This window comes from Arvicanthis niloticus, chromosome 15 (genome assembly GCF_011762505.2).
Source record: "Arvicanthis niloticus isolate mArvNil1 chromosome 15, mArvNil1.pat.X, whole genome shotgun sequence".
Classification (NCBI taxonomy): Eukaryota; Metazoa; Chordata; class Mammalia; order Rodentia; family Muridae; genus Arvicanthis; species Arvicanthis niloticus.
In genome coordinates this window covers 15742542-15770119 of record NC_047672.1, presented here as the reverse complement: position 1 = coordinate 15770119, position 27578 = coordinate 15742542, and the positions used below count along the sequence as shown (strand labels likewise).

Genomic DNA, 27578 nt, shown 5'->3' with positions numbered 1-27578 from the left:
TGTGAGTGGAACGTGTATATGGTGTATGTGTGGTGTGTATATAGTGTATTGTGCTGTGTATATAGTGTATGTGTGTGTGGTGTGTATATAGTATATGCGTGGTGTATATATAGTGTATGTGTGGTGTGTATATAGTATATGTGTGGTATGTATATAGTGTATGTGTGTGTGGTGTGTATATAGTGTATGCGTGGTGTATATATAGTGTATGTGTGGTGTGCATATAGATAGTGTATGTATGGTATGTATATAGTGTATGTGTGTGTGGTGTATATATAGTGTATGCGTGGTGTGTATATAGTATATGTGTGGTATGGATATAGTATATGTGTGTGTGGTGTGGATATAGTGTTTATGTGGTGTGGATATAGTGTATATGTGGTGTGGATATAATGTATATGTAGTGTGGATATAGTATATGTATGTGTGGTGTGTATATAGTGTATGTGTGGTGTGGATATAGTGTATGTGTGATGTGGATATAGTGTATGTGTAATGTGGATATAGTGTACATGTAGTGTGAATATAGTGTATATGTGGTGTGGATATAGTGTATGTATGTGTGATGTGTATATAGTGTATGTGTGGTGTGGATATAGTGTATGTGTGTGTGGTGTGGATAGAGTGTATGTGGTATCTCTCAAGATAGCAGCCACAGCAGGAAAACCACAGTGCAGAGCTTAGAAATCTTTGTGAATTCTTTCCCTATGCAGTTTAGACCCTGCTGATGAAATGGGAATGTGGCCCTTGAGACTGAATGACCCTATTCTCTTTCCAGGGATGAGCCTGCAGTGGCAGGGAGATTGGCTGGTGCTCTCTGGGGGCCTGGGGGTTGTTGTAAGACTGGACAGGTCCAGTTCCATCTCTATCTCCGTGGACCATGAGTTCTGGGGACAGACACAGGGCCTCTGTGGACTTTACAATGGCAGGCCAGAGGGTATGTGAGGTATAGCTTGGTGTGTCTGGAGGAGGGAGAGAGAGAAAGAGGGAGGGAGTGGGGAGAGAGGGAAAGGGAGGGAGGGAAGGAAGAGTCTTAGGACTCCAGGTCTAGCATTGGCTTCAACTTTCCTCAGATGACTTTGTGGAGCCTGGAGGGGGATTGGCTATGCTAGCTGCTACCTTTGGGAATTCATGGAAACTCCCTAGCTCTGAGGTGAGACTGTCTCCTGCCTGCCTACTATTTTCCTGGGGTCTTCATGGAGAACATACAGGTTCCAGGCCCCATAGGGAGCCTGGCAACTGCTGTGTAATGACAATCCTAGGTCCTCCATTAGGGCCATTGAGCAGATCTTTACCGGCTGACCGTGGCTCTGGCTCCTCGTTCTCTGAGCTGGGATTATCACTTTGCTGCCAGCTGCAGCCCTAGTCTAGTGGGCATGGCAGTTGGGTCTGGAGGCAGCTATGAGGACATAATCACTTTCCCGTTTTCCCGGCTAATGTCCTCATCACTGCTTCCTGGCCTGTCTCTGTTCTCAGCCTGGGTGTCTGGATGCAGTAGAGGTAGCCCGGGGCTGTGAGGGCCTCCTAGAAGGTACATTCACTGGCTTGGAAGCTGCTAAGCTTCAAGCGCAAGCCCAGGACATGTGCCACCAACTGCTGGAGGATCCATTCTGGCAATGCCATGGACAGGTATGGGTGGGACGGAGGTGGTGAGCAACTCTAGAGGGGAGAGGTTTCGTAGAGGCTAGTGGGTGCTTGTTTGTTTGGTTGGTTGGTTGGTTTTGGTTTTTCGAGACAGGGTTTCTCTGTGTAGCCCTGGCTGTCCTGGAACTCACTCTGTAGACTAGGCTGGCCTCAAACTCAGAAATCCACCTGCCTCTGCCTCCCAAGTGCTGGGATTAAAGGCATGCACCACTACTGCCCGGCTAGTGGGTGCTTAAAAGATGCCAGTTGGGTGATCTGACCCTGTCATTGGGTGCCTTTCCCTGTCTTTGATTTTACCTTTGAGAACAAGATGGCTGTTCTTGTGACTCTTGAGGACCCTTCTAGTACTTGCCATGTTTGGTTTCAAGTTGAGATGTCAAGGAAGAGGAGACAGGAGATGTTGGTGAGGAAAGGCATTTGCTGACTGAGGATTTCCCTTCCCTACAGGTTGTCCCAGATGCATACCATGAAACCTGCCTCTTTGCCTACTGTGTTGGAGCCACAGCAGGCAGTGGCCCAGAGGGGCAGGTAGAGGCTGTGTGTGCCACCTTTGCCAACTATGCCCAGGCCTGTGCCAGGCAGCACATCTATGTGCAGTGGAGGAAGCCTGGCTTCTGTGGTACGCTGGGTCTGCCTATCCCAAGCTAACCAAGATCCATGAGTGGCCTGGGTTTCCTGGCTGTCTCCCATGGCCTATTGGATTTGCAAAACCAACTCCTCTTTTGTTCCTACAGAACGTTTGTGTCCAGGGGGGCAGCTCTACTCTGACTGTGTCTCATCCTGCCCACCCAGCTGTTCCACAGTAGCCCAGGGCGAGGAGGGGTCTTGTGGGAAAGAGTGTGTAAGTGGCTGTGAGTGTCCAACCGGCCTCTTCTGGGATGGTGCCCACTGTGTGCCTGCTGCCCACTGCCCCTGCTACCACCGGCGCCAGCGTTACGCCCCTGGTGACACTGTCAAGCAGCAGTGCAACTCTTGGTGGGTCTTTGGGCCATGTCCTGACACTTTTCTTTGTGCTGTCTCTGAGATCTACTCCTTTCAATAACCAGCTCATTCTGGGGTCTCCCACCCAGTGACCTGTGGCATTTTCTGGCATGACTGACGACTGTCTACTTCTACTGGTGGTGGGAATGCCAGGGGAGAGAAAGAATCAACACCCTGGGATGGAGCTGATGCCACCGTTTACTGTCTCACCCCCTATGCCCTTAGTGTGTGCCAGAATGGCCGCTGGCACTGTGCTCAGGACCTGTGCCCTGCTGAGTGTGCAGTGGGTGGTGACGGGCATTACTTCACCTTTGATGGGCGGAGCTTCTCCTTCAGGGGCAATCCCGGCTGCCACTACAGCCTAGTGCAGGTGAGCAGACAGCCTATTTCAGGAGGGGAATTTTGTTAGAGTGGGGGGCCTCACAAGGCAGTTCTGAGGGGAGATGACTGTAAACCAATCATTAAAGTAATAGGTGTAACATATAGCTCCTTGCAAGAAGAGTTGAATAGCCATTCTGGTGGGAGAATGGCTGCTGGCACCCTGCCCACCCCCATCCTTTCCAGTCTCCACCTCTTCTTAACTGGCCATCCTAGTCTAGAGCTACAGAACTAAACCCATCTTTATAGACCCTTTTACAGATGTAACACACAGGACTTGTCACAGGCAGGAGAAAGAAGGGGCCCTCCTCAGTAACACTGAAGCTTCCCAAACTCAACACATATCATTTTTTTTCCATCCTTCTGGGGACTGATCAGTGATTTCTCAACTTTAGTGTTGGATCACTGTGGTCTCTGTACTTGCTCCTCCTTGCCTGGGTGACAATGAGATGAGGAAATCAGGGGAGAGGAGGGTAACAAGCTGGTTTGTTATCCAGGGCAGCTGTCTCCCCATCACCTGGCCAAAGATGCATGAGGTATATACACACAGACAGAGGCTACATGTCAGCACACACACACACACACACACACACACACACACACACACACACACACACCACTCCACACACAGTCATGTTGTATATGTAGATTCAACAAAAGTGTATACATATATCTATATACCTATAGGAACACTCATGGGGTGGAAGAGGAGTATGGGCTCTCTCTCTCTCTCTCTCTCTCTCTCTCTCTCTCTCTCTCTCTCTCTCTCTCTCACACACACACACACACACACACACCACACGTCACACAAATCTCCTCACCACATACACCCATGTCCATTCACCTGTGTCGGTCCCTGGTGAGGTAAGCGCATCTTGCCTCACAGAGTCTGACTGTCTAGCACCTGTGTAGGGTAGGAGCTGAAGTTACCTGAGGCCTCCTCATGGGTCCTCCACACATCCCACCATCCTGTCTACCCCAGGACTCTGTGAAAGGCCAGCTGCTGGTCGTGTTGGAACATGGGGCCTGTGACACTGGGAGCTGCCTGCATGCCCTCTCTGTCTTCCTGGAGAACACCCACATTCAGCTCAGATACTCAGGTAGCTCCAGCTCTGCCTCCTTGTCTAGTGTGGGACCTTTATTCTCTGGAGAGTAGACAACGTCTTTGGGGTACCAACAGGGCCTATTGTCCATGGTCTTTACTCTGTACCCTCAGGCTTACCCAGTACCCTCACACACCCCTCTTTGGATTCCAATAACTGTCCCTTCTAAATTGCTGCACCTGCACTTACTACCCTGCTTCATGCGCCCATCCCAGAGGCAGACGCACTATCCCAAGGATATTTTCTCAGACATTTTCTGCTGGTCTTCAGGAGTAAATAAAAGTCACACAGTTATAAGGGTTGGAAAGGCCTTGGACATGAGCAGAAGGCTAACCCCTCCCAGCAACTATCCCTCCAACTCTGCCAAGCCCAGGCCTGCTGCTGGCTCTCTTTATTCAACTCCTCCCACTACTGACCACACAAACAAAGGGATGGAAGTGTGGCCTCTGGTAGGACAGGTGCCCTCCAGACATCATGGTAGTTGCTCCCTCATCCCACACTGACACACATCCTCCCTTTTTTTTTTTTTTTTTTTTTTTTTTTTTTTGCCAAGTCCTTCTTGCATCCCCTTCCTTCCACAGACTCCCCATTACATGGTCAGGCCTCTTTTCCAGGAGCGGTGCTGGTAGATGGCCAGGATGTAGACTTGCCTTGGATTGGTGCCGAGGGCTTCAATGTTTCCCGTGCCTCTTCTACGTTCTTGCTGTTGCGCTGGCCTGGGGCCTGGGTTCTCTGGGGAGTGGCTGACCCTGCAACATACATCACCCTGGACCCTCGTCATGCCTACCAGGTATGCTGAGAGGCCAGCAAATGTCTGGGCTAGACTAGCTAAGATTGTATTTCACTTTTATGTGTCTTCCATGGCTCAGGTGCAGGGTCTGTGTGGCACTTTTACCTGGAAGCAACAGGATGACTTTCTGACACCGGCTGGAGACATAGAGACTAGTGTTGCGGCCTTTGCTAGCAAGTTCCAAGTGTCAGGTGATGGAAGGTGCCCCTTGGTGGACCACACCCCACTGTCCTCCTGCAGTACTTACTCTCAACGTCTCACTTTCGCAGAGACAGCCTGTGCCATCCTGCATGGCCATGCCTTTCAGGTACTAGGGTGTCCTCTCTGCCCATAAGATCAAGGATCCAAAGTTCTAGAAAGAGTTCAAGGGCACAGGGAGGCAGCAGTGGGGTCCCAAGGGAATGAGATGTATGAAGAAAGAACTGCCCCTTTTCTTTTTCCCCCCAGGAGTGTCATGGGCTAGTAGACAAGGAACCATTTCGATTGCGATGCTTGGAGGCCGTGTGTAGCTGTGACCCTGGCAGGGACTGCCTGTGCTCTGTGCTCTCTGCCTATGCACGCCACTGTGCCCAGGAGGGAGTCCTGCTGCAATGGAGGAATGAGACCCTGTGCCGTGAGTTTCTCTGCCCAGTCAACCCTAACCTAGGCCCCTCACCTCCCCTTTCCCACCCGCCACCATCATTAGGAGGAGGTGGAGGGGGCAGGAACACCTTTCTTACCAGACTATTGCTAGGCTCTTTTCTCCTGTAGAGGTACAGGGACTTGAGGTTCAGACAAGGTGGCTAGGCTTCTGATTTTCATATATTCCTGTGTCCAGCTGTCTCGTGTCCTGGTGGCCAGGTGTACCAGGAGTGTGCCCCAGTGTGTGGTCACCATTGTGGGGAGCCAGAGGATTGTAAAGAGCTTGGCAGCTGTGTGGCTGGTTGTAATTGTCCCCCAGGACTACTGTGGGACCTGGAGGGCCAGTGTGTGCCTCCCAGCATGTGCCACTGTCAACTTGGAGGCCATCGTTATGCCTTTAACACCACCACTACTGTGAACGACTGCAGACACTGGTAAGACCTGCCACCCTGTCACCCTTGGGCAAAGAGGAAAGAGGCAGGGTAGAGAGAGGGGGGGAGGGAAGGAGGGAAGGAAAGAGAGAGAGAGAGAGAGAGAGAGAGAGAGAGAGAGAATATGAGAATGGCTGGGTGTGCTGCATGGTCCCAGTGGTTCCCCGGGAGGGACGGCAGGGTGTTGATACTGTCTCATTGCTGCAGCACTGTCAGCTTCAGGAAGCCCTTTCATGCTCACTACATACTGTGTTGATTTTATGACCTAACTATGGCCTAATAAAGTGTGGGAGGTGAAAACCCATTCCTACTTGGTAGATGAGGAAAGAGAGGCTCAGCTGGGCAGACCATGCGTTACTGAGAAGGCAAGATGCGGTCTGTACCTAAGGAGGCAGGGGCAGGATCTAGGGCACTTCAGTGGTTCCCCTCTCCTGCACTGGACAAGTGGTAAATGCCTTAGTTACTTTTCTTGTTTCTGTGACCAAGTACCTGGTAAGAAGTTCAAGAGAGGAAGTGGTTATGTCAGCTCATGGTGCAGGGAAATACAGACCACTAGGGTGGGGAGGTCATGATGGCAGGAGGTAACTGGTCATACCGCATCCCTGGGGAGCAGGGAGAGATGAATGCTGGAATTTAGCTCACTTTCTTATTACCCCAGGACCTCAGCCCATGGAATGGTGCTGCCCTCAGTCAGGGTGGGTCTTCACACCCTAACTAACCCAATTTTAAAAATCCTTCATACAGAAGCCCAGACAGTCAAGATTGGTCATCACATTAGGGGAGTCAGTATCTCCGCCTCACTGTAGAGCTCCAAGAGTAGCCCCACTGGGGCCAGACAGAGGGACTGTGGATCCCAGGCACGTGGGCTTCCTGAACAGCTTGCCCTCCTATGCTGGGGGCTGGGGTGTCGGAAGTAGAACTGTTTCGATCCCTAGCACTGGGGCCAGGTTCCTAGTATGCATCCGTGGATCCAGATGCCTGCAGGGGTCCTCGGTATCTTGGTTCCTGAGATTCACTGTGTCTGACTAGGGGATAGGTTAGCCAGATGAGCCCATGCTGGGCCTGGCTCTTCCACCTTCCCTTCCTCTACAGCATCTGTCAGGAGAGGGGTCTCTGGAACTGCACAGCCCACCACTGCCCCCGACAGTGGGCACTTTGCCCCAAGGAGCTCATCTATGTCCCTGGTGCCTGCCTTCTCACCTGTGACAGCCCCAGTGCCAACCATTCCTGTCTGGCTAGGAGCACTGATGGCTGTGTCTGTCCCCCTGGCACTGTATTGCTGGTGAGGCTGGAAAAGGGACCCTTGGGGCAACAAAGTGCCTCCTCTCCCTACACAAGGATCCTGTACTGCTCCCTAGACGTCCAAAACAGTGTTTTCACCCTTCATGCAGGACAAGCACTGTGTGTCTCCTGATCAATGTCCCTGTCGTCACAACGGGCAATGGTACCCACCCAATGCCACCATCCAGGAAGACTGCAACATTTGGTATGCTCAGTCCCTGTCGCCCCTTACCATATGACCTTGTGACCCCTCCCCAGGCACCGTGCCTCTTTTCGCTAAGAGGGGTTAAAATGATCAATGGGGCAGCACGTCCCGAGTGGCCTGGACCCTGGGGAACCCTCCAGAATTTTTCACACTGAGGCAGGGTATGTCTGGACTATCCCTGTTGTTGATGGCTCGGCCCTGTCTCTTGCCCACAGTGTATGCCAGGGCCAGCGCTGGCACTGCACAGGTCAGCGGTGCAGTGGGTGGTGCCAGGCATCAGGTGCCCCCCACTATGTGACATTCGATGGGCTGGTCTATACCTTCCTTGGGGCCTGCGAGTACCTGCTGGCGAGAGAGGCTGGTGGCCGCTTCAGTGTCTCCATCCAGAACTTGCCTTGTGGTGCCAGTGGCCTCACATGTACCAAGGCATTGGCTGTGCGTCTGGACAGCACTGTTGTGCACATGCTTAGAGGTGGCTGTGACCTGTCTGTAATGTCTGGACACTGCCAGAGGGTGTGGGACAAAGCAGTGTAGCATTGTAACCCCTCAGCATGGCCAGGGCCCAGGCTCCCTCCCAGCTCCTTTCTGTGTTCGGTTGTCCTATGGTGGGGTTGGTTGGAGCCAGAACTCTGGAAGGCTGTGAAATCAAGGCCCGGGGAAGACTAACAACCCAGCCGAGGTCACCTAGGAAATTAAGCAAAAGAAAGTTTGAAAGAGTGGCTGGGTGGATCTCTCGGGGTCCAAACTAAGTTTAAAATCTTCCCTTCTTTTTCAGGCCAGGCAGTGACAGTGAATGGAGCAAGCATAAAGCTCCCTAAAGTCTACACAGGCCCTGGCCTGAGCCTGCACCACGCTGGCCTCTTTCTGCTGTTGACAACACGCCTGGGTCTCACTCTGCTCTGGGATGGAGGTCAGGCTCTGTCCTCTATGCTCTTAGCGCACGCCAGGCCTTCACACTGGCAGCTGGATTCCCCCCAAACCCTTCTTCCCAGTGCCTGCCAGGCTCTGAGGTAGAGGCAGACCCCTGACAGCCCACTCAAGACCGATTTTCAGTATGACAGCCAAGCCAAGATGTCTGCTGTCTCCCACCTTCCCACCCTTGCCCCACTGCCCCTCAGTGGCCATCCATGTCTTACAGCCCTTGAAAGAAGTTGGGGAACTTCCATACTGTATTTTCATAACTTCATGTTTCTTCATTTTACAAGCATGACCGCCCCACCAGAGAAACATTTAGAAAATACCAAGTTTTAGGAAGAAATGAAAATAGACCAGCTGATATCGCACTACCCAAACATAAGCAGTTGGCGTTTTAAAAATATAACTGTTAGTGAGGAACTGAGGGAAACCAACCCTGTGTGGATTTGGTCCTCTCAGCTGGGCTAGCCTAGAGTTTCTTGCCACAGAAGAGTTTCTCAGAACATCCAAAAGCCAGTTCCCACCTGAATCTGGCTTGGTGGGGAGATTTTGCTCCCAACCTAGAGTTAGTTAGGAAACTAGCTTTCTAGTTAGCTCCTGGATGCTGCTCTTCAGTTATCCCCTGCTGAGTAGAGGCACCTGTGCAGGAGGCTACTGTACCCATATGTCCTTCTGCCCCAGCCTGCCAAGGGCCCTGGAAGTCACTTTTTTAATGCCACCAGGCACCCGGGTTCTGGTACAACTGTCTCCCCACTTCCATGGTCGTGTGGCTGGGCTGTGTGGAAACTTTGATGGTGATGCCAGTAATGACCTGCGGAGCCGCCAAGGAGTCCTGGAGCCTACAGCAGAGCTGACTGCCCATTCCTGGCGCCTCAATCCCCTGTGCCCTGAGCCAGAAGACCTGCCACATCCTTGTACAGTGAGCAGGGCAGGGTAGCCAGTCGGGAGGATGAGTATACTATACTAGCTGAGGGGAGAAGAAGGGAGAGGGAGAGGGAGAGAAGGGAGGTCCACAAAAGTGCCCTGTGTTGCAGGTGAATGCCCATCGGGCAAACTGGGCCCGGGCACGCTGTGAGGTGATATTGCAGCCAATCTTTGCCCCATGCCACACAGAGGTGCCCCCGCAGCAGTACTATGAGTGGTGTGTGCACGATGCTTGTGGGTAAGAAGACTGTGTGGTGGGTGCAATGGGCATGCTGAGGTTTGGGGGTGGGGTGGGGTGTATGATGGGCTGACAGCTCCACCCCACAGCTGTGACACAGGGGGTGACTGTGAGTGCCTCTGCTCAGCCATTGCCACATATGCTGATGAGTGTGCCCGGCACAGACACCATGTGCGTTGGCGCAGCCAGGAACTCTGCCGTGAGTGTGTCCTACTCAGTCCTGCCTACTTTCAGCCCCTTGAAAGGTGCTTCTCCTGTCCCATCACGTGGCTATTTAGTCACTCAAGTTCAAATGTGATCTGGGTGCTTACTCTGTTGCTGGACACTTTTCTTAATGGACCAAGCCTGAGAATGGCTGGTGCACAGGGCTGGCATCTTTCATCTTCCTTTGGAAGCATCTTGATAGAGGTCTCTAGCATGTGTCCTGTGCATCCCTTGGGTGTCAACTGAAGCTGTATCACCTGTGACATTGCTTCCTGGTGCTCTTGGGCTTCAGTGAGCAGAGCCTCTCTTCTACCCATTCAGCCCTACAGTGTGAAGGAGGGCAGGTGTATGAACCCTGTGGCTCTACATGTCCACCCACTTGCCATGACCGTCATCCTGAACTCAGATGGCAGTGCCAGGCCATCACTTGTGTGGAGGGCTGCTTCTGCCCAGAGGGGACACTGCTGCATGGTATGTCATTGGGGAGAGAACATTGACACTGGGTAAAGGCCACAAGTGTTAGCTGGGTCTCCTTTGTTCCGAATCCTGTGCTCTGTGCTCTCAGGAGGAGTCTGTGTGGAGCTGGCTGCCTGTCCCTGTGAGTGGCAGGGCAGTTTCTTCCCACCAGGGACTGTGCTGCAAAAGGACTGTGGAAACTGGTGAGTGGGAGACCCAAGAGAGGCCTTGCCTTAGGCTGAACAGGCTGACCTGTGGCTAATGCCAGACGTCCATGTGCTCAGCACGTGTCAGGAGAGCCAGTGGCATTGTGACCGTGGCGGTGCCCTGTGTGAGGAGGTGGAACCTGGCTGTGCAGAGGGAGAGGCTCTGTGCAGAGAGAATGGGCACTGCGTGCCACTTGAATGGCTTTGTGACAACCAGGACGACTGTGGTGACGGCTCAGATGAGGAGGGTGAGTGTAACCTGTGTGTGGCTGTTACAGGGACAGATAACTGAGTTTACTGAAGCTGCAGCATCTGGCCCCGGGGTGGCGTCCTAAATCACTGCTTCCCCTGCTAGGAGTTGTGACTTGGGTGATGGACAAGAACTGAGGGACAGAGAGGGCATTCTGGTCCTTCTTGGGTCAGGATCTTTGGCAACACAACATTCTGAACCTGCTTGCTTGTCCCATGCCAGGGTGTGCCACCTCAGTCTGCGGGGAGGGACAGATGTCTTGCCAGTCTGGCCTCTGCCTGCCCCTGTCCCTGACCTGTGATGGGCAGGATGACTGTGGAGATGGCACAGATGAGCAAGGGTGCCTGTGTCCCCATGGTTCCTTAACCTGTGCTGATGGTCGCTGCCTGCCACCTGCCCTGCTGTGTGATGGTCATCCTGACTGTCTGGATGCTGCAGATGAAGAATCCTGTCTGGGTGAGGAGTCTCTGCCCTGCCTCCAGCTTTCTAGGAAGCCCTTCTCAGGGTCCAGCTCCTGAAGTCCCCCAAGTATCCACCCCGTTCTATGTCAGGTCTCCACTCACAAAGGTGGTACCGGTGAATGAATAAGTGGAGATCCCTAAAAGAGAGAATAAAGGGCACTCCCAGGGGCTGGATTTCTCAGTGGTTATAAATTTGTGTTGCTCTTCAAGAAAACCTAAAATTAGCTCCCAACACCTACACTGAACCTCACAACCACCTATAACTCCAGATCTGGGGTTTCTCACATGCTCTTCTGGCCTCCACAGACCCCTGGATATATGTAGCATACATGCACAAACATACATGTTTTAAGTCTTAAAGGAGGTAAATCTCAGGATCACCTCCTCTCTCTCTCTGACTGCAGGGCCGGTGAGCTGCATCTCTGGAGAGGTATCTTGTGTTGATGGCACTTGCATTAGGACCATCCAGCTGTGTGATGGAGTTTGGGACTGCCCAGATGGAGCTGATGAGGGGCCTAGCCACTGCTCTCTGCCTTCTCTGCCTACTCCCCCTGCGGGCATTGGGCAGAACTCTTCCACCAACTCCCTGGATACATCACCAAGTCCTATGGATAGTACCAGCCCTGGTGAGTCGTTGGGAATAAATAGGGTGAGAAAGTTGGAAGCTAGATGAGCTGCCCAGGAAGGGGATGAGTGAGCATCTCAGAAGGGAGCATTTAGGCCAAGTTCTGGGAGAGATGGAAGGTCCAGAATTACTTCCTAGTGTTCAGGGCCTCCCTCTGAGCAAGTGAAAGAGAATCTAATGAATGTTCAGGGACCAGGGGAAAGCTTGTGAAAAGCAAAACAGCAGCCAAATGCAAGAGAAGGTGGGACTAGGTTAGGGTGGGACATTCTCAGGTAAAAGTCGGGGGCGCAGAACCTAGAGGGCAGCCCCAGAGGAAATGTGAGGTTGGCCTGCAGAGTCAAGAATCCACTCTCGCCGGTCTAAGCAACCCATCTTCTGCAGCGTCCCCCTGCAGCCTCTCTGAGTTCCAGTGCAACAGTGGAGAATGCACCCCCCGGGGCTGGCGCTGTGACCAGGAGGAAGACTGCACAGATGGCAGTGATGAGCTTGGTTGTGGTGGGCCCTGCATGCTGTACCAAATGCCCTGTGCCCATAGCTCACACTGCGTGTCCCCAGGACAGCTATGTGACGGAGTGACACAGTGCCCCGATGGTTCAGATGAGGACCCCGATGTTTGCGGTAAAAGTCACATGCCTTACTCTGTCTCTTCTTCTTCAATCCCCCATTCTAAAGGTCCCTTTGATCCAGGACAGGACTCGGCCTCCTGTGTCCTCCTCTAATGCCTTGGCTTTCTCTGTCCTTCTGTGAGGATAGGATGGGGGTGAGGCAGGAGCATGCCAGGATACTTCTGTTTGTTTGTTTGTTTGTTTGTTTTAGATAAGCTTTCCCTGTGTAGCCTTGGCTGTTCTGGAACTCACTCTGTAGACCAGGCTGGTCTCAAACTTAGAGATCTGCCTGCCTCTGCCTTCCAAATGCTGGAATTGAAGGCACAACCACCACCGCTCATCTAATAGGACACTTCTTATCCATAGGTTCCACCCAGTTGCCCTCATGCCAAGGCCTCTTCTCCTGTGGGTTGGCTCCCTGGCTGTGCCTGAGTCCCAAGCAGTTCTGTGATGGGATCCTTGACTGCCCCCAGGGCGAGGATGAGCTGCACTGTGGTATGGATACTGTTTTCTTGCTTTCTAGGATGTATGGCAGTAATTCCTAGCTAACTGTTCTCTCTTCCCCAGAGGAGCAGTCAGCCTCAGGAGGCCCCAACAGGACAGGGGTTCCTTGTCCAGAATTCTCCTGCCCAAATGGCACTTGCATTGATTTTCTGCTGGTAAGAGAGTCTCAAGCAGAGATGGGTAGGCTCAGATCTTATACACCTAACCAGAAGCCTGAGCCTGTTGCTTTCCCAGGTTTGTGACGGGAACCCAGACTGTGAATTGACAGATGAAACAGAGCCCTCCTTGGACGAGCAGGGTTGTGGGGCCTGGGGCTCCTGGGGTCCGTGGGAGCCATGCAGTCAGACCTGTGGGCCTGGCATACAGAGTCGGAACCGAAACTGCTCCACGCCCAGTCTCCAGGTGCTACAGAACTGTCCAGGCCTACAGCACCAGTCACAGGCCTGCTTCATGGAAGCCTGCCCAGGTGAGGGAAGGGACATCTGACAGGGGGTGTGGAGCAGTAGATCCTAGAGACAGGTGACAATAGAGGCTCTTAAACCCCAGTCCTGCCTCCAAGCCTGCACCCTAACACACATACTGTCCTGGCCCTCTCTTGCAGTGGATGGTGAATGGAGCTCCTGGTCTCCCTGGTCTCCATGTTCTGAATCTTGTGGGGGCACCATGACACGGCATCGGCAGTGCCGGCCACCCCAGAATGGGGGCCAGGACTGTGCCCTGTTGCCTGGAAACACTCGTAGCACCCACCAGACCAGTGAGTAAAGGGGGAGAGGGCACAGTAAAGGCATGGGGCAACTGATGATTGGATGCTGAGAGGATAGGTGGACACTGGGGGAGGGACCTCTGGGTGGATACTGGTGAGGGGATGGGAGAAGATGGCAAGAACAGAGGGTTGCTGGAGGGTACTGTGGGCATGGGAGTCACCATGTGAGACACTGAAGACATGGGGGCTTATGGTGGATGCAGAATGGGATGAACACCAGGTCTTTGCTGCAGATGCTTCTCCCTAAGCTCTGACGTTGTCCTCGCCCACTTTCAGACCCCTGCCCTCAAGAGGGCTGCCCCAATGCTACTTGCTTTGGGGAGTTGGTATTCCGGCCTTGTGCCCCCTGCCCTCTGACTTGTGAAGATATTTCTGGTCAGGCTGTGTGCTCTCCTGGCAGGCCCTGCAGCAGCCCAGGTGAGGGGGTAGGTACTGAACTGGGTCTGTGGGGGCCTTGCTTTGCCTGATGCCTAATGCTAGGCTTTACCCAGGTTGCTGGTGCCCAGAAGGGAAGGTGCTGGGCACTGAGGGGCGGTGTGTGAGGCCCAGGCAGTGTCCCTGCTTGGTGGATGGTGCCCGCTACTGGCCTGGACAACGCATCAAGATGGACTGCCAGCTCTGCTTCTGCCAGGATGGGCAGCCTCATCGCTGCCGGCCCAATCCAGAATGTGCCGGTAAGCTTCTGTTCAGGCCCTTCCCTGGAGTGGGGGTCAGGGCGCTGCTTCCTCTCCAGACCACCAAGCCTTGATTTCTGTTATCTCTCAGTGGATTGTGGCTGGTCTTCCTGGTCCCCTTGGGCAGAGTGCCTGGGCCCCTGCAGCAGCCAGAGCCTCCAGTGGTCTTTCCGGAGCCCTAACAACCCACCCTTCTCAGGGCACGGTCGCCAGTGCCGTGGCATCCACCGCAAAGCCCGCAGGTACGGAGTTAGGGACACGATTATCTTCTGCTCCAATGCTATGCAATCCAGTGCAATCCAATGATTCTCTCTTTGAACTAAGTATTTCACATCTGCCAGAAACTCCAGACTAGCAACCTGTTCTCTGGTCGCCAATGGACACCTCAGCTGTCTTTTCCTACTTCACTCTTGTACCTCTTAGATCCAGTAGACAGAACTTCCAAATAGAGCTTAGCAATCCAGTGGCAAGAATAGGTCTCTGTGTCTCTAGTGGGTGGGGAGTGCATCTGGGAGGCTTGTAGGGGCACAGTTATTTCAGCTCTTCTGGAACAGGCTGTATTTACCTACACTGTTGGCCCAAAGTGCTTACCTCCGCTGTGGAACCTCCAGGGATAGAGTGGGAATATAGCATGACCAAACATTTACCCAGGACTTTCTTAGTTTTATTACTGACAGTCACAAGCCTAGGAATGCCCTTTGTCCAGCAAGTAGGGTGGGGATAGCTTTGAGTGAACTCCCTTCTCAAGGAGCTGTAACCACATCTCCCTTCCCAGGTGCCAGACAGAGCCTTGTGAGGGCTGTGAACAGTGGGGCCTCACGTATCGTGTCGGGGAACGCTGGCGCGGGGGCCCCTGCATGGTGTGTGAGTGTGTGCACAGGAGTATCACACGCTGCTCCCCCTATTGCCCAATAGGCAGCTGTCCCCAGGTGAGGGGCCTGGGAATGTGGAGAGGGCAGAGCCTGGAGGGGTGATATGAGCCAGCCAGGCTTGGGGCAACCGATTGTGTGGTTCGGTGATGGACAAGTGGCCTGACTTCTATGTTCTCACAGGGCTGGGTCCTGGTGGAGGGAATGGGAGACTCGTGTTGCCACTGTGCACTGCCTGGTGAGTGGAACTGGAGGGCAGCAGAAAGCCTCAAGAAGAGAAGAACCCACTGAAGGCTATGCCAGGGAGCCGTGGTGGGGTTTCCTTATCCTCAAGGCGTATTTACAAATTGACGAAGCTAGCACCTACCAAGCATGTACAGTGACATAGGTTCACTGCACAATGAGTCGCTCCCTAACGCCCACATAGGTTAGAAGCTGCACCTGTTCCACACACATCATCTGAAAGTTGTTTTGGCCTGCGGGTATCATTCTGTTCTCTAAATAGTGAGTGGAGGTGGAAAGCCCCAGTTCACACACAAGGAAGGAGGAACCTTTCCCAGATGGCTTTTGTACCTGAGAAGCCATGAGAGGGACTGTGTTTTGGGAAGTGTGCGGAGCCTAGGTGCTGGGTTGATGGCTGGTGGCAGCCTCTCCCACTCTTTCTCCTGACCACTGGGTCTCTGCACAGGAAAGAACCAGACAGTGATCCCCAGAACCACTCCTGCCCCCGCCCCCGCCCCCAGCCCTCAGATTGGAGCCTCTCTGGTCACCTATGTTCTGCCTCCCATGGCGGGTAAGTCATGTGCTGGTTTGGGTGTTGAGAGGGACTGCCCTAGCGATTGCCAGACCTCTAGAGAGACAGGATCTCCGGCCCAGTCCCAAGCCTTGCACACACTGCAGGTGCTGAAGTCACTCATCCCAAGTTGCATTCACTGACTCTGCTCTGCCCTTGTTCCATTTTTCTGTCCTCTGTACCACAGCTCCCCTGGGGCTCCCTGGTTGTCCCTGCCCCTCTGTTTTGCCTTACTGGAGCCTACCTCTCTCTTTCTTTCCTGTACCCAGATGCCTGTTATTCTCCCCTGGGCCTGGCTGGACTGCCCATGTGGACACCATCCCAGTACCTGGAACATAGCACCAGGGCTGCCCCCATGGGAGCTCCCACAACAGGGCCTGGCCCCAGAGAGGACGCTTATGCGGAGTGGAACACCCAGCCACTCTATCTGCAGCTGGACCTGCTTCGTCCTCGGAACCTAACTGGTCAGTGAGGAAGAGGGGACAGGATAGGGAATGGGGAGAGGTGGCTGTCTCAGTGCTGACCTTTGCCCTGCCCTTGTCTCCTCTCAGGCATCATCGTGCAGAGGACCGGCTCCTCTGCTGCTTATGTCTCCAGCTTGTCGCTCCAGTTCAGCAGTGACGGTCTACAGTGGTACAACCATCTCAACTCTCTGTCTGGTACTCTGCCTCCACCCAAGGTACTGAGCCCTCCAGTGCCCTGGGGCAGGTGGTGCAACAAACCTCTTTGTGGATACACAGCCATTGTCCCCAAGGCACTTTCAGTCCCCTGGGGGACAGTCCTTGCTTTAGACATCTGTGGGATGCCTACTAACTAGCAGAGACTATGAGTTGAGAGTCCAGGGACATCTGAAAACACCAAAGTGACTTAGAATCTGCATGCATGATCCTCTATGCCAGCTTGTGAAGGAGCAGGATGGAAACACAGCCGGTTCACAGAGGCCCTCGGAAGCACAGGTCTCTGCAGCAGCCTCTGTTCCTTTAGGAGTGGGCATCCTCCCCAGGACGACAGGCCCCTGCGGCCACAAGACTCAGTCCACTCATGTCCATTCTCCTTAGAGAGCACCTGCTTTACGGAGGAGTTTATCTGTGTCATGAGGGTGGGGGGACTCAGGAGGGACATCAAAACAGAGTTACCATGACAGCTTGAGCAAGAGGTGGGACTTGGGCCACAAGTAATGTCTTCCACAGCCTTCCCCGGAGAGCTTGAACCACATGGCCCCTGAGATACGGACATTCGACCAGATGGTACAGGCAAGGTACATCAGGGTGTGGCCGCATGGTAGCCACCTCAGAGACAACAACCCGCAGGATATCTTCCTGTGGGTGGAGCTACTGGGCTGTATGCCAGAAACAGGTCAGCTTGGGAGCTGGAGGGACAAGGGTGGGCCGTGTGAGGTCAGGAGTCCTTACTCATGTGTCTTCCACAGTGTCCCCATTGGCACCCCTATGTCCAGGGACCAGGCACCGCTGTGCCAGTGGTGACTGTGCCCCAAAGGGTGGGCCATGTGATGGTTCTGTGGACTGTGAGGATGGCTCTGATGAGGAGGGCTGTGGGCCCCTTCGTGCAAGCACTACCAGCAGGTATGGCCTGGCCTTGGGCTGCACATAGATGGGAAGGTGAATGGGAGGAGCCCTGTCTTGCCTTCCCCCAAACCATGACTGTTGAGGAGTCTTAGCTGAGTGCCCTTGAGCGCTTACCACCGTGAGAGTCTTGGGTCCTGTACATTTTTCTGATATCTGGAGTTTAGCAACTCTCAAACGATGGCCCCTGAGCTAAGACCACCACCATCACCCAGCGGGATAGATGGGAGTCACTCAGTTTCTACCTGGTCCTGAGGGTGGCAATGGGAGTGCTTTACCCGTCCTCTGGTGATCGTGACACGATCAAGCTAAGACCACTGTTAGAGCCACCTTTGTCCAGCCTTGGTGGTCAGGGCCTCTCCTGAATGCCCTACCCTGGTCCAAAATCCCCTGATCTCTTTAGGATGGCTGGGCTCCAGGGCTGGGAGATCCCCTTGAGCCCTCTTGATGGTTTTTCTTTCTAGAATCCACCCCACGGCCAGGACCCCAGCCCTCTCCTCTGCTCAGCCTGGAAAGACTTCGTTCCAGCCCATGGAGGTGAGTGGGAATTTGAGTTCCACTCCCTCAGCAGTGTACTTCCTGTATCTACCTTGTCCTCACTCTGTATGCGGTCAGTGGCTTTTCCTCCAACTTGTATTTCCTGATGCTGCTCTGTCAGGCCTTCAGTCCTGAACTGTCTGGAAGCCAGCTTGGCATGAGGTAGGGTGGTGTGGTCTGGGTGGCAAGAGCTCTGTCACCGGTGAGGTGATACCATCTGCTTTTGGAAACTATGCCTGGGGTCCCCAGAGGCATTTTGGACAAAGCTTGGAGTGCGGGGATATCTGTGACACAAAGGGACAGGGCACTTTCTATTGACAAACAACCTGCTCAGGGCATTGGGGAGGCCCAGGACTTTGGGGAAAAGAGATGAAGCGGTTGCACAGGTGGGCCAATGTCTGAGGATGCCCCGGCTCATCTACCTTGCAGGGGAGGTTAGCTCAGTCATGAGCTAACCTGTGGGCCAGTACCTTGGGATAGTCAGCCTACTTACCTCTCAGGAAAATCATCTCTGTCCTCAGCTCTGAGCTTCTGGAAACAGATAGAGGTGGGAAGGAAGGAGCTGTGGCCTGCTGGAAAAGAAATGGGTCAGGTGGAGCTTTCCTGGAGGTCTGAGCAGAAAGGCTAAGTTCTCTCCTTCTGCAGGGTCTGGCAGACATGGAACACCAGCAGCCCAAGCAGGGATCATCCGTGCCTAGTGCAGGTGTGTGCACAGACTCCAAAGCCCTCCCCAAGTCCCCGCCCTTGTCATCCCTTCTCCTTCTAGAGCAAAGGCAGTGGTGTTCCAGAGGCTAAAACCCCCTGTCCTAATTCTCCCAAGACCGGAGAGCTATAGGGTCAAGAGATACCACTCACCAGGTGCTTGGCCAGGTCCTAACCTGCTCAGCCTACTAGACCCAGAATGTGCAATCTGAGGGGGACAAAGACAGTCTCTAGGACCAAGTGATTGTCTCTATGGCTGCAGCCCCCTATCTTGGGCCAGCCTCCTTGAGAAAGTTGAGATTCCACCTGGCCTCATCTTGGTCTTTCTTCTTATCTAATCATGATGTTAGGTGTTTTTCTAAAGTGTGAGGGGACAGAGTACCCATCTTAGGATACTTCTAAGCAGTAAAAGGGACTCCTTGCTCAGCATGTACCAGCTTCCCCAGGGCTACTGATAAGCCACCTGCACCATCGTCCCCAAGGGAGCTGACTCAATGTGGGTTGGGATGGGCATGGACCACCAAAGGAGCAAGCTGTACTGACTATCCTGGAAGACATTGGACAAACCATCCCAACCCTGTGCCTCAGTTTCCTCGCCTATGAGACTAGGAGGCTCTTCCCCGTGAATTCTAGTGGAAGTTGTTCAACAGTCTGGCTGTACCATATCTTTGTGTCTTTTGTAAAAAAGGGAAAAAAAATCGCTTCTTCAACGTGTGGGCTTATGGGATGAATCCTAGTCTCATTCTAAGTCTGGTTCCAAAAAAGGCTGTCTTTGAAGATGAATATTTTGGCAGAAAATGCATGTCTGGCTCTCCTTTTCACTACAGTTGTCAAGAAGCTGAAATCAAGTTTGTGTCTTCACATCAGTGGCAATGCCCTCATCCCGAGTCTCAGTCATGTTTGCTCCTTCTGCTGTTCTTTTTAAATGGCTCCAGTCCTTCCTCACTTCTTAACGCCTTATTTTACAGTGAACTCACACTGAGGGAAGTTGCTGTGTCTTCACACAACTAGAGTACAGTATTAGATCACATCTGTTCCTCCTCCTCCTCCTCCTCCTCCTCCTCCTCCTCCTCCTCCTCCTCCTCCTCCTCCTCCTCCTCCTCCTCCTCCTCCTCCTCTTCTTCTTCTTCTTCTTCTTCTTCTTCTTCTTCTTCTTCTTCTTCTTCTTCTTCTTCTTCTTTCCCTTAACTCCCTCTCATGCTGCTTGGGTGATAGAAATCCTTTCTTTTTTATCTGAGGGGTCCTGTGATAGCTGTAATTATCCTGCACCACATAGGAACCAGGGGTGCCTTCTTCAGAGTCTGTCTCACCACCTTTCATAGGCCAGGAAGCTGAACCAGTGATGTCTAACTCCACCCCATCAGGGGAAATAGCAGGTCTCATCCACGCTTCTGAGGGCCCTCTGCCTGTTTCAGGGCACTCCATGCAGACTCTGACCTCCACCTCTACCTTCCCTCCTGGTGCCAAGAGTCTACACCCTGGAATGGCAGCTGCGACGGTGCATCCCCCACACTCAGTCACGCCAGGAACTCCTGTTGGTAAGACTCTTCTGCCTGAAAACCCTGTGTGAACCTAGCTTCTCTGTGAGGAGCAGAAGCCACAAGAGGTTCGTCACTTAGATCAAGGTCACATGGCTCCACGTCATTTTTTGCTAGAATGGGCCTTTCTGATTCAACTCACTCCTTTTTCATTACCCCAGGAAAGTAGAAAGTGATGTATCCTAGACACTAAGAGAAGTTGGGGACTTCTAGGAACTGACCAAGGAAGAAGGGTAAGAGTGGCTGGTTCCCAAGTCAGCTGGCATCCTGTGGTGGTATCCTGTCTGCAGGTCAAAGTGTCAGCCCCAGGCCCTTCCCACCCGTGCAGTGTGGCCCTGGGCAGGTGCCCTGTGATGTGTTGGGCTGTGTGGAGCAGGAGCAGCTGTGTGACGGGAGGGAGGACTGTCTTGACGGCTCCGATGAGCAGCACTGTGGTGAGCTAGAGGGACTGCATCACACACTGGGGATGGCAAGAGGGTTTCAGATCTGGGTAGCTCCTATGGAAAGGATATGGGAGGGGCTGGAGCACCAGGGAGTGGAGAGAAATCGTAAAACGACTAGGAGCACCAGAGTCTTTGGAGATAATGAAGAGGACGGGCTAGGCATTGGGTCCCAGCCTGTTTTGTTAAACCCATTTGGCTGCTGAGGATACGCAACTGTCCATCAGTCCGCCTTCCCACTTATCTGTTGATACATTTACCCACCCATCCCCCACACACTCACCCATCCCCACCCACTTATCCATTGCTCCATCCATCTCTTTATGTATCTGTCATCCACCCATTCTTTTTAAAAATATTTTTATTGTTTTGTGTGTGTGTGTGTGTGTGTGTGTGTGTACATGCACATGCATGTGCATGAATGCATACCACATGTGTATGCTCATGGAGACCAGATAAGGATATTGGATTTTTTGAAATTGGAATTAAAATGGTTGCGAACTACCATGTGGGTGCTGAGAATCAATCATGGGTCCTCTGGAAGAGCAAGCAGTACTCTTAACCACTGAGGTATCTCTAAACCCACCCATATACTCTTAAATCTACCCATCCATACACACACCCATCTTTTCATCCACAGTCCATACATCTGATTATTTATTCAATCTCTCCATCCCTCTCTCCAAATGTATATCTATTAATCTGTTGACCTATCTGTCTACCAACCTTCCCACATATCCATTTGCTACCTATCTTATTATCTATCGTCTGTCTGTCTGTACATTCATTTATTTACTCTTGCACCTGCCCACCCACCTACCTATTTACTTACCATCTACTTAGCTATCCCATTCATACACTCATCTCTCTGTCCATCCATCTACCCATGTACCCACATAGTCATTCATCTATCCACATAGTCTCTACTCACCTGTCCACCCATCCATCCATCCATCCATCCATCCATCCATCCATCCAAGGTAGATCATTTTCATCAAAGCTTGGTTTTCCAATTCAAAGGAAAAGTGTTAACCAATTATAGTAACCGGCACCCCAGGGAGAAGCCATTCGGAGAGAGGATAACCAAGGGGAGGGGCTGTTCTGCATGCACTGACTTCTCTCTGGATACTTACCAGTAGAGAAACTGTGAAACTGTGTAGAACAAAGACCTTATGTGGGCTCATCCTGAGTGGAGGATTGCAGAAGCACTGGGAGGCGAGGAAAGGCCGGAGCCTCTGCTCAGCCAACTGTCCCGATCTTGGCCTCAAGTTCAAGAGACTTGGTTTCTCATCCAGCCAGAAATCATTTATGTGGCTCCCTTCTCTCTCCTCAAATGACCAATTGGCAGCAGGTACTGAGCCCTTCACTGTGCCGACTACTGCCCTCCCTGGGTTGCCAGCCTCAAGGGCCCTGTGCTCCCCACGCCAGCTGAGATGTGGGAGTGGCGAGTGTCTACCCCTTGAGCGTCGCTGTGATCTTCAGGTGAACTGCCAGGATGGCTCTGACGAGGACGACTGCGGTACGCGCTGGCCTGAGGCACAGTCCTGAGGGTCCTGTTCCTGCTTGAGCCTCCTTCTAAGCCCTGGTGTGCTGTCCCCTGCAGTAGACTGTGTGTTGGCACCTTGGTCTGGCTGGAGTGACTGCAGTCGCAGCTGTGGCCTGGGCCTCATCTTCCAGCACCGAGAGCTGTTGAGACCTCCCCTGCCTGGAGGCAGCTGTCTGTTGGACCAGTTCCGTAGCCAGTCCTGCTTTGTGCAAGCCTGCCCAGGTAGCCTAGCACTCCAGAAGGAAATAGGGGTTGGCCGCTTGCTGTGGGCGACCTGGTTGGTTCATATCAGAGCCCCTCAACAAGTGCCCTGCTCTCCTTGTGTCCAGGTTTTTGGGACTGTAGCACAAAGATAGCCATGTGATCATGTGATTCCCAGCTTTCGAAGAGTTGTCAGGATACTCTCTCCTCTGGCCCCGCCCACCCTTCCTAGCCTGCCTAGGTTGCCCAAGGTAGCCCAAGGGAATCTCTTCACTCAGGGTTCTCATGCTGTAAACTGGTATTTCTACAGTTGTTCTTACCTCCAGCCAGTCACATTTCCATGTGTGCGGAGAGAGGAAGAGAACATAAGAGGGTGTGTTAAGTGACAGCTGGCTACCACTCACCTGCCCCTGGCTCCATGGCTGAAGGCCTTACAGACCTTTGTGTTCAGTCACTCGACCACAGTGGCTCCCAGCTTGCTCTATGTGCTGCTGAGACAGTACACACGCACGTGCGTGCATTCATACACACACACACACACACACACACACACACACACACACACACACACACACCCCTCAGCCTCTCCATAGCTCCTATATCAGGTTCCCCATCCCTGGCTTTGGTAGCTTCCTGTATCATGGCTGCCAGATGTGCGCCACTTCAGGGTTTTGGCATTATAACCTTGCCAGGGGCTGGAACTCTATCCTTGGAGTTACCAGGTGGCTGTCACTGGTTTTCTCACTCACAGACAGTTTTCCATAATACAGGGACTTTAGAACTGCTAGGGTGCTGCCCTTGTCTGCTAGGCCACCTACCCCCAAGGGGTTGGAAGAGGCTCCCTGGCTTGGCTCTCCCCTCTCTACACAACCTGTCTTCTTGGAGTCTTTCTGATGGATCCCCTTCTTCCTCTACAGTGGCTGGGGCATGGGCAGAGTGGGGGCCCTGGGAGCCCTGCAGTGTCTCCTGTGGAGGTGGCCACCAGAGTCGCCAGAGGAGCTGTGTGGACCCTCCTCCCAAGAATGGTGGTGCCCCATGCCCTGGGCCTTCCCATGAGAAGGCACCCTGCAACTTGCAGGTCTGCCCAGGTGACACAGGTAAAGGGAAGTTGGCTGGGAGAGACCTCCGACAGTAGAGTCCCAGGGTTTGTCTCAGGATCTTCTGGTGCCCACCCTACTTGAGATCTTCTCCTCTCAGACTGTGAGGCAGGCCGTGTACATGTGAATGCTGAGTTGTGCCAGAAGGGACTAGTACCCCCATGTCCACCCTCCTGCCTGGACCCCGAAGCCAACGGAAGCTGCAGTGGGCGCTGCATGGAAGGTGAGGCAGAGCCAGAAAGAGGAAGTAAGAGGTGCCCTCCCAAGCTCAGCACTGTCCCTAAGTGTTCTTTCCTTGCACCCAGGATGCCGCTGCCCTCCTGGGCTCTTCCTCCAGGACTCTCACTGTCTGCCCCTCTCTGAATGCCCTTGCCTGGTGGGCCAAAAGCTGATGCAGCCCAGGCTGCCCTTCCTGTTGGACAACTGCAGCCAATGGTGAGTGTGCTACACTAAGGGGTGGTGCTAGTCCAAGGTTGAGTATCCGGGTGGGAGAGGGTGTTGGGCCGGGGGTGGGGTTGGGGTGGGTGGGGTGGGGCTCTGGAGAAATGGTGCTGAATGGAGAGGCCCCTGGTGCTGATGGATCCTTCTCTTTCTGTTCTCTGCAGCACATGTGAGAAGGGGACACTGCTGTGTAAGCCAGGGGCCTGTTCCCAGTCCTGTGGCTGGTCTGCCTGGTCCCCCTGGACTGCTTGTGATCGCTCTTGTGGCTCTGGAGTGAGGGCCAGGTTCAGGTGTGGAGCTGCGGCAAGAGTGGAGGAGATGGGGAGAGAGGGTCAGAGCGGGCTGCCCTAGTAGGAAGGGCAGTGAATGGATGGGAAAAGGATAAGGAGGGCAGGAGTGCTGGGTGGTGAAGGAGGAAGACAAACGCCCAGGCAAGTCTCTCTTCAGGTCCCCCACCAACCCTTCTGCGGCATTTGGAGGCTCCCCATGTGAAGGTGACAAGCAGGAACTGCAGGCCTGCTACACAGACTGTGGGACAGGTACTGTAAAACAGAAGACTGCCTTCTTTTTTCCAAGTCCTTGACCTGGCTGGTACCTTAGAGAGCTAGTGCATGAAACTGCTGGAGGAGGCTGGTGTCTCCATTGTTTCCTTTCCTGCCTGAAGTCCAATGCCAACACAAACTGTAGTGGGTACTGTGGAAGGTGAGGCATAGCCAGAAAGTAGAAGTAAGAGTTGTGCCCACCCCTCCAAGCTGTGGTCCTGGAACTGGGCTAGGTTAGTGTGCTTTGGGGTGGGACAGATAGGCTCTGGTGCAGACTTCCTGGATACCTGGGTAGGCTGGATGTGGGGACAGGTGTCTGCAGAGGCTGGAGATGAGCTGCTGTGGGCTTCAAGTGCCCAGGGCTGATAGGACTCTTAGAGGCAGGATAAAGGTGCCAGTTTGCCCCCTTTGCCTCAGGCTATGTGGGGACCGAGGGAAATCACTAAAGTGCAGGCTACTTGCTGTTGGTCTGCGAGGCAGAATGCATAGTGGGTGACAGGGAATGAGGGCAGGAGGCTGAGTAGTGGGGTCAGTGGAGAGTGAATGGTGATCCCAGACGGGTGGTCACACGTCACAGGGAACTTTGACGTTTCCCATATTGAGAAAGCTAGAAGAGCTGGGCTGAGTGACTGAGGATGGGGAATTCGTTGTGGGCTGTTGGCTGAACCATGGGGGGCATGGGCACGAGGTCAGGCAGGATCCACGGAAGGCTGTGCCCTAGGGAAGCGTGAGACGTGGGGCGTGGGGCGTGGGGCGTGGGGCGTGGGGCGGCAGAATGGGGTCCTAATAACAGAGCCATAGGAGTGATCCCAACCCTTCATAGCCTCTTGTTTTTTTTGGACCTGACCCAGAGCCCCAATCCTTTGGCCAGCAGGCCTCTAACTGTCTTTCCTTTCAGAGATACCAGGCTGGACACCCTGGACATCCTGGTCCTCCTGCTCCCAGAGCTGCCTTGTCCCTGGGGGGAACCCTGGCTGGCGGCAGCGTTCTCGACTGTGCCCCAGCTCCAGGGACACAATCTGTCCTGGAGAGGCCACCCAGGAGGAACCCTGCAGCCCCCCTGTGTGCCCAGGTACAGCCCTGCCTTCCTGGTGTGGCTGGAAACCTTAGTGGAAATAGGAAAAAGAGAATGACCCCTTGACCTAGTCCAACCCCCAGGAAGGAGGGGAAACTGCCAACCTGGTGGATGTCCTTAAGCTACCTCATCTCGCCCCTACCCAAAGTCTCCTTAAAAATGGGAAACTTTGATTGATATTATCTGGGATTATTCCTCCCCTGCTTGTGTTTTGCCACTATGGCCTCTGTTCTTCCTGACAGTGCCGAGTGCCTGGGGCTTATGGGCTTCCTGGTCCACTTGCTCAGCCTCCTGCAATGGTGGTATCCAGACTCGTGGGCGCAGCTGCTCTGGTTCTGCTCCTGGGAACCCTGTGTGCCTAGGACCCCACACTCAGACCAGAGACTGCAACATGCATCCGTGCACAGGTGCCACATTTCTTCCACACTTTCCAGGTGACCATGTCCACCCTGGATTTTGACCTTTCCAGCCTTCTCTTTGCGCTTATCAGACCTCTGACATGCCACAGAGAGCTAGGGAGCCTTTGGGGACTCCAGTATCTCTCCAAGTCCCTTCTTCCTCCCACTTGCTGGGAACCAGATACTGGGCCAGACACTTTACTTGTTCCTGATAAGAGTGACCTTAGAGGCAGAGCCCACTCAAAGGCAGAACTCATGGGGTCGGGGTGCAGCATCAGCCCATAAAGTCTGTTTTTCTTGCTCCCTGGTCCATTGGGCATTCCTCCTGGACCAGACACTGGTGTCCTCCTGTTCTCAAGAGCATTCATATCCAGTGGAGCCCAGCTCTGGGACAAGGGGAGGGAACGGAATGGGAGAGGACTGGTGGGGAGGGACTTCCTCACCTCTGCCCTGTCAGGCAGTACATCCAGGCTTTCCTCCTTGTCAGCTTCTCTCCTGGCTCAGACCCTCTTTGTCTTCTCATCTAGCCCAGTGCCCAGAGAACATGGTATTCCGCTCAGCAGAGCAGTGTCTCGAGGAAGGGGGTCCGTGCCCTCAGCTGTGCCTGGCGCAGGACCCTGGGGTGGAGTGCACTGCCTCCTGTGCTCCTAGCTGCAACTGTCCACCTGGCCTCTTCCTGCATAATGCTAGCTGCCTGCCCCTCAGCCAGTGCCCCTGCCAGCTGCACGGGCAGCTCTATGCACCGGGAGCAGTGGCTCACCTAGACTGCAACAACTGGTAGGCTACCAGTGGAGAAATGGGGTGGGGACAGAGCAGAGGAGAGGTGGTACAAAGGGAGGGGCTATGTGCTCCAGAGTCAGGCAGAAATGGACTCATTCACATATTCTCTCAGTGGTGCATGTTGGGGGCGGGTGGCAGAGGGCTGAGTATGCAGACCACACACCAGACATGGTTCCTGAGAAGACTGCAGTGAATGAGACACTGCCTGGCTACATCACAGGTGTCTACAGAAAGTGTTCATCCAATCTGACTGTGGGAAGACTGGGTTTCAGATAGGCGGGAGAGCTGTGTAAACTAAAGAGGGGTTTCCTTTATAAAATATAATTTCATTCCCTGACAAATTCACATGTGCACATCATTATTTTGATCCTCTTCATCCTCACTCCTCCCCTTAACTACTTCCAGATCCACCCCAACCCCTGAACTCAAGACTGTTGTCTAGATACTCATGAACCATCCACTGGAGAATGGTCCACCCACCGGGGGCCATGTCCTTAAAGAAAACGAACTTTCCTTCCACCAGCACCCATTAGTTGTCATAGCTACCCAACTGGGGGGAGAGGGCTCATGAGCCCCTCTGAAAGGGGTTTTCTCCTTCTTGAATGTAATTCTCGACATAGGATCCCTTGGATTCTGCTCTTTGAAGTACTCAAAACTGACACCATGCTTTGCCAGCAGAGGACACTCTTAACACCCACCCTCAGCATCACGTAGCCCATTGGATTTGGGAGGGGGAGTTGAGAGTCCAAGTTACAGAATTTACTTCTGTGAATTTTA

At 53.4% G+C, this 27578-nt stretch overlaps 1 protein-coding gene across 3 annotated transcripts in view; it reads left to right on the top strand.

Annotated features, from left to right (window-relative positions):
- The window catches only part of LOC117720609 (SCO-spondin), a 55347-nt gene that overhangs the window by 4507 nt on the left and 23262 nt on the right, over positions 1 to 27578 (top strand). For 2 of the 3 annotated variants that reach the window (XR_013104026.1, XM_076913377.1), the window contains exons 6-57: positions 779 to 937; positions 1074 to 1153; positions 1477 to 1629; positions 2092 to 2263; positions 2379 to 2619; positions 2851 to 2995; positions 3986 to 4103; positions 4721 to 4896; positions 4976 to 5203; positions 5344 to 5509; positions 5714 to 5951; positions 7041 to 7230; positions 7340 to 7434; positions 7650 to 7906; positions 8210 to 8344; positions 9072 to 9268; positions 9384 to 9511; positions 9601 to 9710; positions 10037 to 10186; positions 10281 to 10374; positions 10456 to 10625; positions 10850 to 11083; positions 11493 to 11714; positions 12095 to 12331; positions 12685 to 12813; positions 12886 to 12977; positions 13057 to 13288; positions 13424 to 13576; positions 13862 to 14002; positions 14077 to 14259; positions 14351 to 14501; positions 15035 to 15188; positions 15312 to 15366; positions 15817 to 15921; positions 16191 to 16385; positions 16473 to 16600; positions 17112 to 17277; positions 17351 to 17504; positions 17969 to 18041; positions 18687 to 18744; positions 20159 to 20281; positions 20572 to 20715; positions 22070 to 22240; positions 22325 to 22489; positions 23386 to 23565; positions 23666 to 23788; positions 23871 to 24000; positions 24171 to 24296; positions 24454 to 24545; positions 25447 to 25620; positions 25866 to 26057; positions 26549 to 26798. Coding sequence is in view for 2 of the 3 variants with exons in the window: in XM_076913377.1 (XP_076769492.1) it covers positions 779 to 937; positions 1074 to 1153; positions 1477 to 1629; positions 2092 to 2263; positions 2379 to 2619; positions 2851 to 2995; positions 3986 to 4103; positions 4721 to 4896; positions 4976 to 5203; positions 5344 to 5509; positions 5714 to 5951; positions 7041 to 7230; positions 7340 to 7434; positions 7650 to 7906; positions 8210 to 8344; positions 9072 to 9268; positions 9384 to 9511; positions 9601 to 9710; positions 10037 to 10186; positions 10281 to 10374; positions 10456 to 10625; positions 10850 to 11083; positions 11493 to 11714; positions 12095 to 12331; positions 12685 to 12813; positions 12886 to 12977; positions 13057 to 13288; positions 13424 to 13576; positions 13862 to 14002; positions 14077 to 14259; positions 14351 to 14501; positions 15035 to 15188; positions 15312 to 15366; positions 15817 to 15921; positions 16191 to 16385; positions 16473 to 16600; positions 17112 to 17277; positions 17351 to 17504; positions 17969 to 18041; positions 18687 to 18744; positions 20159 to 20281; positions 20572 to 20715; positions 22070 to 22240; positions 22325 to 22489; positions 23386 to 23565; positions 23666 to 23788; positions 23871 to 24000; positions 24171 to 24296; positions 24454 to 24545; positions 25447 to 25620; positions 25866 to 26057; positions 26549 to 26798 (8134 nt within the window). In the remaining variant the exon portion in view is untranslated. The remainder of the gene's footprint in view (positions 1 to 778; positions 938 to 1073; positions 1154 to 1476; positions 1630 to 2091; positions 2264 to 2378; positions 2620 to 2850; positions 2996 to 3985; positions 4104 to 4720; positions 4897 to 4975; positions 5204 to 5343; positions 5510 to 5713; positions 5952 to 7040; positions 7231 to 7339; positions 7435 to 7649; positions 7907 to 8209; positions 8345 to 9071; positions 9269 to 9383; positions 9512 to 9600; positions 9711 to 10036; positions 10187 to 10280; positions 10375 to 10455; positions 10626 to 10849; positions 11084 to 11492; positions 11715 to 12094; positions 12332 to 12684; positions 12814 to 12885; positions 12978 to 13056; positions 13289 to 13423; positions 13577 to 13861; positions 14003 to 14076; positions 14260 to 14350; positions 14502 to 15034; positions 15189 to 15311; positions 15367 to 15816; positions 15922 to 16190; positions 16386 to 16472; positions 16601 to 17111; positions 17278 to 17350; positions 17505 to 17968; positions 18042 to 18686; positions 18745 to 20158; positions 20282 to 20571; positions 20716 to 22069; positions 22241 to 22324; positions 22490 to 23385; positions 23566 to 23665; positions 23789 to 23870; positions 24001 to 24170; positions 24297 to 24453; positions 24546 to 25446; positions 25621 to 25865; positions 26058 to 26548; positions 26799 to 27578) is intronic. The other variant, XM_076913379.1, reaches the window with a different exon arrangement.